Below are 9646 nucleotides of genomic sequence, written 5' to 3'. Positions count from 1 at the left end.
GCGCCCGCCCAGGTCAGAGGCCCCGGCGTGAGTCGCGCTCGTTCCTGTCAGGACGCGTCAGCGTTTCCCGTTAGCGGCGCAGGCGGGGGGGGGGCGTTAACTGAGACTCTGTTGGGCACGCCCCCCCCCCCTCCTCGTCCTCCTCACTCACTTCAGCAACAGTTAGCCGCGCTCAGGTCTGACTCAACAGATGTAGGATTTGGCAATAAACCTTGTCATTCGTTGTCACACTGCCCAATCAGTGGCAAGACTGGCGACGCAAATTAATCTGATTCGGGCCGAGAGATTCTCTTGGCACCAATCAGATTCGATCCAGACTACTTTGCAAGAGCACCGTCGCTGCGTCCGGGGCTGGCTCCACCCAAGATGACTGTGATTGGTTTAAAGAAATACTGCGTTTCCCCCCCCCCCCTATTGCAGAATGGTAATATGTCCAGCCAGACCTGTCTCCGGCGCTGACACAGCGTAAACGAAGTGTGGAGATAGGTCTGGATATGTAGAAGTGTGGAGATAGGTCTGTCTATGTAGAAGTGTGGAGATACTGTAGGTCTGGATATGTAGAAGTGTGGAGATAGATCTGGCTATGTAGAAGTGTGGAGATAGGTCTAGATATGTAGAAGTGTGGAGATATATCTGGCTATGAGAGACTAGGCTACACTAGTTGATATTACTGGCCTCATAGTTGGTGACACTCACATTTTTTAAGTACATAATGTAAGTAGGTATGATCGGTCTGTTTTTTTTATTTTTTTTGCAGGACTACACCAGAACCTCTAAGAACATTTTCATTGTGTTTGCAGGCCTAGACCGTATCTATACAAGCACGACCACAGATACACAGGACATAACAAGACCCAAGTCCCAGTAGTGATTCTCTACGCTACGATACGATAGCCTTTATTGATCCCCAAAGGGGAAATTTGATTTCTTTCAGCAGCATACAGACATACATAACCACACAAGAATAACACAGTATGTGTAGTACTAAAACACAGGCAACCGTCCATCTCTATAAGCCCCAAAATGAAATACAAGCTACAGTCACAATGCATGAAATACATAATAAATACAATAGTAGGTCATAAATATAAACATACTCAATCATATAGAGATAGGCACCAGGCTGACAGGTGGCACAAGGCATGCCAGTGCACTCAGAGCAGGGTGAGGGGACCGATGGAAGGAGATGGAGAGAGAGGTGTGGGAGGCTACCGCACATGGCGCCGTTGCTGGGGGGGATTCTCTCTGTTGACATTCTGTAGATTGGGTCCGGCCTGTTTGTTTGTTGTTGTTGTTGTTGTTCTGCCCACAGCTTCCGAGGGAAACTGTTTGTTTATCGCAGATGTTGGTTCGCGCAGTACTGTCATGGTGGAGGACGAGGTCTGTCCAGAGTCAAACTACTAGCAGGGCGGCTGTGTCTCAGGAGGTAGAGCGGGTCGTCCAATGATCGGAGGGTTGGCGGTTCGAATCCCGACTCCTCCTGTCCACATGTCGAAGTGTCAAGACACTGAACCCCAAATTGCTCCCAGTGAGCAGGCTAGCACCTTGCATGGCAGCTGCCTCACTCTCCACCATTCCACAGAGAATTACACCCACTGGCTCCTATATATACTGTATGCTACAGTGTGTGTGTGTGTGTGTGTGCGTGCGTGTGTGTGTGCGTGTGTGTGTGTGCGTGTGTGTGCGTGTGTGTGCACGCGTGTGTGACTATGCATGTACCAGAGTCATCATCCTGTAGTCTCAGAGACCTGCGGAAGGAGAGGGTAAAACGGACTGTCACCCTGAATGGGTGTTGCTATTTATAAAACCCATAAATTAGACCAATCTAATTTAAGCTCCCCCCCCTTCTCTCCCCTCTCGTAAAGAGCAAGCGAGGGAGGGAAAGTCCAAACACGTTTCCCAAGCGCTGCCTCGACCTCTATCACTACTCACTCACTACTCACTCACTACTCACTCACTACTCACTACTCACTACTCACTCACTACTCACTACTCACTCACTACTCACTACTCACTCCTGCCTCGACCTCTATCACTACTCACTCACTACTCACTACTCACTCACTACTCACTCCTGCCTCGACCTCTATCACTACTCACTCACTACTCACTCACTACTCACTCCTGCCTCGACCTCTATCACTACTCACTCACTACTCACTACTCACTCACTACTCACTCCTGCCTCGACCTCTATCACTACTCACTCACTACTCACTCACTACTCACTCCTGCCTCGACCTCTATCACTACTCACTCACTACTCACTACTCACTCACTACTCACTCACTACTCACTACTCACTCACTACTCACTCACTACTCACTACTCACTCACTACTCACTCACTACTCACTCACTACTCACTACTCACTCACTACTCACTCACTACTCACTCACTACTCACTCACTACTCACTACTCACTCACTACTCACTACTCACTCACTACTCACTCACTACTCACTACTCACTCACTACTCACTCACTTCTCACTACTCACTACTCACTCACTACTCACTCCTGCCTCCACCTCTATCACTACTCACTCACAGATGTTAGACGTGTTTGTGAGTTTTCACCTGCTCCGTTTTAGCAGTCCCACATCTGAAAAAGGTGATATATGACTGTATATCCTGATATATTACTGTATATCCTGATATATGACTGTATATTCTGATACATTACTGTATATCCTGATATATTACTGTATATCCTGATATATTACTGTATATCCTGACATATTACTGTATATTCTGATATATGACTGTATATCCTGATATATTACTGTATATCCTGATATATGACTGTATATTCTGATACATTACTGTATATCCTGATATATTACTGTATATCCTGATACATTACTGTATATTCTGATATATTACTGTATATCCTGATATATTACTGTATATCCTGATACATTACTGTATATCCTGATATATGACTGTATATCCTGATATATGACTGTATATCCTGATATATGACTGTATATCCTGATATATTACTGTATATCCTGATACATTACTGTGTATCCTGATATATTACTGTATATCCTAATATATTACTGTATATCCTGATATATTACTGTATATCCTGATATATGACTGTATATCCTGATATATTACTGTATATCCTGATACATTACTGTACATATATTGCAGAACATCCAACGTTTTTTCACCCATCCTCCCTAAATGAACCGTGTCCCGTTTGTCTTGTTGTCTGCTGAGAACGGTATCAATAGCTTCACAGGAAATGGGAAGAGGTCCTCTTCCTCGCGCCGGCTCGAGACGGCGGAGTAGAAAAGAGATCGTTTGAAGGAGCTTCAGAAGTCATCGCTCAGCTGTTGTCTGCTTTCGCCCGTTCATATCTCCTAAATAGCGCGTTCTCTTTTGGCGTGTCTTTCGTTCGGCAGCGCCGGGCTCAGACAGCGTTCCTGTCTGGGACGAGGAGATGCTCTCTGGCTGCTTGGGAGTGTTTTTAAAAAAGGCTTTTAGGAACCTGTGCTTTAATGAAGGCCCTCTCCCCCGGCCTGCCTGACTCAGCTGAAATGCTCTTCCTGAGTCAGCTGCAGTACAGACCCCCATCACGGCAGGACTGGGGACCCACCGCCTGGGTTCCAGCAGCTCGCTAGGGCCCAGAGGCGTGTCAGTCCTCCCCTGGCGTGGGCCACTCAGAGCGGACCGGATCGACCCAGGGGCCCCCCAGCCCCCGGCCCCGCCCACCACTCAAGCCAGGCGTATATCACTCGATGCCCCATGCATTATGGATCAGGGGTGTCTGGGAGAGCTATGAGGGGTGCTAGCGGCAGGGGGAGAGGGACCTTGGCGTGCGCTCGCACTTGACGGATGTGGAGGGGTCGCGTGATGGGAGCGTTTGCGCCCGGTGGGCAGCGCCGCACGTGCGTACACGTGCTTGCATTTGCGGATGGCTCGACAGGACTTCCTGCGGGATGTGATGAAACCGAAGGCGGCGCCCCCTCGTTAAAGACACAGTAGCCTGTCTGCTGCAAGACGGCCTATAGAGACGCCACGTGTGTCCCGACTCCTGGCTCCTCTCTCCTCCGCACCCCTCCCCCCTTCCCCCTCCCCCTCCCCTCTTCTCTCACACCTCGCCCGGTGACAGGTCTCCCTCCTCTGCTATTAGGCGCTATTTTTAGAGATCCTCCCCCTTCGGGCGTCCGATGACTGAAGGCTTCCTTTCGTGGCGCCGCGCTCCTCGTGAGTGACGACGGCGCCGGGGGGAGAGCGCTCGCTGGCCTGCGATGGCGCCCGGATCGGCGATTATCACAGCGGGGACCGAGGAGACGGTTAACGTACGTCTTCATCGCGCTCCCCGCTCCCCCAGCAGCTCCTCGTCCGGCGCGATCGTCGTTTCCATCGAGCGCCAGTTATTAAGAATTAATTTCTCCTCAGAGAGGGCTGTGAGGCAGGCGGCCATGACGGTCCCGCCATACCCTGAGGTGTGAGTTTCTGGGCGCCCTGGTGGCCCAGTGGGTTGGGGCGCTTACCGTGTAAAGGCTGGTCTTTAGAGCAGCGTCCGGGTTCGAATCCGGCCCACTGTCTTCCCCTTCTCTCTCTCTCTCTCCTAACTTTCCTGTCTGTCGTTGCACTCTCTATCATACTCAAAAGCAGAAATGCCCTAAAAAATATCTTTAAAATAATAAAAGTTTCTGTCAGAGTTAGCGGGGTCATAGAGCCAGAAAAATCTGTTGGTCGAGGAAGGCTGACTTCCATGCACGCACACACACACACACACTCGCTTACACGCGTGCGCTCTCCCAAACACACACTCCTAACTCCCACTCCTCTCCATGCTCCCTGTGCCCCAAGCCCGTGCAGGGGAGCGGGGGGCTGGTAGTAGCGGGGGGGCTGGTAGTAGCGGGGGGGGCTGGTAGTAGCTGGCCCAGCCCAGAACGCCGCTCTGAGGGAGAGAGACGCCCAGGAGGACGGAGCCACCGGGCCATACCTCCCTAGGCGCTGTGCCCCCTGCGGCTGCTCTCTAAACGGGCACAGATGCACCAGCGCGGCCCCGCCCTCCAATCTACACACCCACAACTATGATTAGGGCTTCTCAATGAGAGTGGGAAGGTTGGCCTGCGTGCACTTAACCGCGGCCGCAAAGACGTGTTCCAAAATAGGGCTTAAATTGGGTCCTTCTAGGGAGTTAGGAATGCTGGTATCAATGGGCTTCTTTCTCGGCCGACATCTGGCTGAGGCTGTGTGGACTATGGAGGGTGTGTCCCCGTCTAAGCTCCTCTAATGAGGACAGGGACGGACGCTCCTCCTCAACATTCGGGCCGAAATAAACGTAGAATCGAATCATGTTTGTGATTGCGTTAACGCTGCTGCGAGATTTTACCTACAGTGTGAATCGTCGACGGTTTTTACAAAAGTCACCATCAGCGCTCTTGTCCAAAGGGCCGTGGCGCGGAGAAGAGTATGCTAGCGTCCAAGCTAACGTCCTAACTGATAGTTAGCCAGGAAAACGCCAGCCAGTTTGGGCCGTTGCTAGAAGTGTTCATTAGCTAAATTCAGTCCTTCACACTTTTCTTTTCAAATTGCTTAATGTTTCATTTGAAAGTGTGCAAGAACAGCATCACAAGAGAAAGGGGGAGATGGTGAATGTTTCATTCAGGAGGCAGAGCAGAAGAGTGTGCCGGTCGGGCAGGTGAGGTGGGTGAGTGGGGAGAACACCCAGAGGACAGGATCATGTGAGAACCACGTTTCTTTCAGGAAAAGGCTCACAAAGCCAAATTTAAGGGAACCAGAACACCGAATAGTCAATATACTGCAGCACTCAACCCCCTGCTCTCAATGGGCTAATTCATAACCCTAATTCATGCAGAAGATTTACTGGAAATGCCCCCCTCCCCCCTCCGCAGATTACGGCCCGTCCTCCTTGGAAATGTGTGTCACCAGACACCACCGGCCCTGTCCAGTATGTCTGGGTTGAGAAGCGTGGGATTCTTCATACTGCGTGATGTGAAGATGACTTAGGCCTGGGTTACACGCCGCCATTTTACCGCCCGGTTTGCGGTTCCCGTTTGCGCCTCGCGGTTACAGAACACGGCGTTAGCGTTGTGAAAACCCATGACGTTTTGAGAACGCTGCGAGGGTCTTCGTTCTCATTTTCTTGGGTTCCGCCCTCGTGTAGCCTAAACAGGCGAAGGGGATCTCGTTTTGATAATGATGAAGGAAGTTCGGCTGTTGTACAGTTAAATTATAACACAACATTTTGAAAGTTGATTGTAGGATTCAATGTGATTGCTTAGTCGAAATAGACTACTCTTGTCCAACCAATATTCTGTATACATCTATTAATCGAGCAATAAAGCTTGTTAGACCAAAAATAGGCTATACATAGGCTATATAATATCAATAAAATAGACTATATGATTTATGACTGATGACTGATTTGCTTCCTGTACATAGCCGCGGGAGCATATTTTGAGCAGGGTGCTGCTGATAAGAGTCCAAAGTTCAGCCCAATCTCTGAAATGCATGGTTGCACATTGTAAAAAGTAGACCTATCTTTATTTCATTATGTTGATACTGTTACTATGATATTTAATTTGATCTGATTATGTTCTGCTATGCTATGCTAATCTGCTCTATCTATGTTATTCTTTTATTCATTATGATAGTCAAAACTACGGAAGAGCATTAGGGCCAACAACTGAGTTTATTATTTTTTTAAGTTTCTGAGTTTAAAGTCAGAATTTCTGACTTTAAAGTCAGAATTTCTGGTGAAAAAGTCAGAAATAACTTCTGAGATTAAAGTCAGAATTTCTGAGATTAAAGTCAGAATTTCTGAGAAAAAAGTAAGTAATAACTTCTGAGAAAAAAGTCAGAATTTCTGACAAAACTCTGTGCATGTTCAGTGTTGCGTATGGTGTTGCTCTAGCGTTTCCATGTAACCCTGATAACTTCTGGCAACGCTGATAAAACGTTCCGTGTAATTTGGAGGTCATTCTCGTTCCCGTTGTCATTCTCGTTGTGGAAACGGCGCCGTGTAACCCAGGCCTTAGTTCTGGTGTCCCACTGGACCACTCTCACTCCCAGTAGCGTACCCAGCTGCTAGAAAGTGGCTCCTAAGTCCCAGTAGTCCCCCTTGGCTCGGGAACAGATCCTGGGAACAGGATGGAGATTAGAGTTCACTCTGGATAATATATTCAGGAGTAGATCAAAGTAAGTTCCTACAGTAATTGGGCTGGTTGGAGCTTATTTAGCTGTGGTACCTGCAAAACCATGAGCCATCAGGTTCCTCTGCTTAACAACATATTACAATCTCCCCTTCTCCTCGATACGACCTGTTGCCTGTTACCATAGCAATGAGCACGATTGAGTGTTTTTGTTTTTTTTCCTCTTTTCAAATAAAGATAAATAATTGAGGGACGTGAATATTTCATGGAGAGAGGCGAACCTTGTTGAAAGGTATCTGTGTGGATGATTCTCCTGTGATCTTCTGCTCCTGGGCTACTCAGAAGAGGAGAGATGTTCTTAGCTGGGTTCACAGGAGGGCCGTTGCTGGTCGGATTCATATCAATGCTTCAACACAGGAGGGTGAAAAAAACCTGCACAGAACCAACCTCCTCAGAAGAAAGACCTGCAGTTGATGTGCAGATTACAAACATCTGGGGCCTCATGTATCAGTGTGGATACACCCTTTTTCATTTACACCTGCTTTTTGTACTTGCTTTTCTCCGCAAATAATGTGATGTGTCATGCCAAAACTCGATGGGAAATATTGTGTATACTGTATATCCTATGAAAAAGGGTGTACAATGATAAATAAGGCCCCTGGTGTTTTAGACAGATAACCTGATGAAGTGACGTTTGGAAATCGATTGATCCTCTGACAGTTATGCATCATGAAAACAAAAGTACAAAGTTCAAAATCTGTTTTTCCTGGTGATAAGTTTTATTTTATGAACGTTTGCGATGCACAATATCAGCAAGACATACTAGTGTGACTCAGCTGAAGCCTAATGTTCAAACCACACACTTCACCGTTGAGATTATACAATATTTAAGACCGTAGCTAGATCGTTGGGAAGAGTGATGTAACACAGTATTTCTGGCGCTCGTGCGAGCAGCTCAGTTCCTCACTGGCTCGCCGGCACTCAACCAACATGGCAGAGAGTTCAAAGCTCGCAGGATTATAGCCACTTCCCGCCCCCGGGAGACCATGAGCTATATCTCGCACTTCCTGTTGACTTCTGGGCTAAGCTCTTGACCGGAGGTGATGATGATAGTGGTCCTGTAGCGCACAGGCTGAAAAATACAGGTTTCCATCGCAACACACCTCTCAGACACACTGTAAAATAGTATTTCACGAAGATCTGTGTGGTTTTAATGTCATAATGTAATGCATGATTTATTGAGATCTTGTGCCAGAGAAGCTTTCATTCTGAAGTGCAATTACGCCTATTAAGCAGACATTTGTCAGAGTACAAGGAACAGTCTTGGCCTGTTGTCTCTCAGACTTCAGGCACAGTAAGAACAACAAGGCCGAGACACAATAACAACAATAACAACATGAAATCCTGTTTACAATCTCCCAGTCTACCACGCCCTTCTATACTGTGTATCACACTCAGCAAAGCTACTGTGTAGCTGTACACCAATGACCAGTCAGGACATAACACCATCACGTCTGACTTTTGTGTGTGTGTGTGTGTGTGTGTGTGTCCCGGTCAGGTACGAGAAGGTGCCCGTGATCCTGGTGGGGAACAAGGTGGACCTGGAGAGCGAGAGGGAGGTGTCGTCCGGCGAGGGCCAGGCGCTGGCCGAGGAGTGGGGCTGCCCCTTCATGGAGACCTCGGCCAAGAGCAAAACCATGGTGGACGAACTGTTCGCCGAGATCGTTCGGCAGATGGACTACGCTGCCCAGCCAGACAAGGATGACCCCTGCTGCTCCTCCTGCAATATACAATAGCCCCACGGCCTCATGGGACAGGACAGACAGGAAGTCTCCACACAGGATGCCATAGGAGGGGGGACACAAACACACACCAACCATAAGGAAGACTAACAAACTCACCGTGGAACTTTGTTGGGAGTTTAACTATTTGGTGCATAAAAATCATGAAGTAATTAATAATAATGATATGTTAATAATTATTAGAATGGAATGAGGAATGCAAGGAATTTGCCGCAAAAGAAATTTGACGAAACCGGACTAAAGAGAAATGCACTCGCCTTAGAAATACTGGACAGGTTTTCTACTCCTTAGGTTCTTCTGTTCCGCTTCGGTCCGTTTAACATGTTGTTCAGTTGCTACTAGTATGACCCAGTTTCTCCCGGAACCTTCTGGATGTGAAGCGGCCTCGCGCTGCCGCTGACCGCCGCGCTGCGACACGCAGACAGAGGGGCGGAGAATCCCTCCCGTACTGTTGTTTTAAACATTGATGAGTCGTTGATTTTAGCGGCGGTGTTCTCTGTGGGGGGCGGAGAGACGGCGTACCCCCGTCCACCTGGACCTGTTTTGCCCTCGTCACTGGCAGAACCAAAGAGGTGTCTTCAGAGCGCCTCCATTTGCTTTGATCTTTTTGTTTGAGTGTTTGTTTTGAGGAATGCTGGGAAAACGGCGGGAAAGTTAGTGTCTTTCTTGAAACATCAGTGTAGCGATGTTGTCTCTTTCC

At 48.2% G+C, this 9646-nt stretch overlaps 1 protein-coding gene across 1 annotated transcript in view; it reads left to right on the top strand.

The window, feature by feature from the left end:
- rap2aa (RAP2A, member of RAS oncogene family a) overlaps positions 1 to 8940 on the top strand; it is a gene marked incomplete at both ends in the record, with an annotated part of 14071 nt that extends 5131 nt beyond the window's left edge. The window contains one exon of the mRNA XM_084443132.1: positions 8703 to 8940. Within this exon, the coding sequence (XP_084299258.1) occupies positions 8703 to 8940 (238 nt within the window). The remainder of the gene's footprint in view (positions 1 to 8702) is intronic.
- Between the last annotated feature and the right edge of the window lie 706 nt (positions 8941 to 9646).

The sequence above is a fragment of the Borostomias antarcticus genome, assembly GCF_949987555.1.
Source record: "Borostomias antarcticus genome assembly, chromosome: 9".
NCBI classification, from domain to species: domain Eukaryota; kingdom Metazoa; phylum Chordata; class Actinopteri; order Stomiiformes; family Stomiidae; genus Borostomias; species Borostomias antarcticus.
Note: the sequence above shows the minus strand (reverse complement) of the source record. Positions and strands in the feature narration are given on the sequence as shown.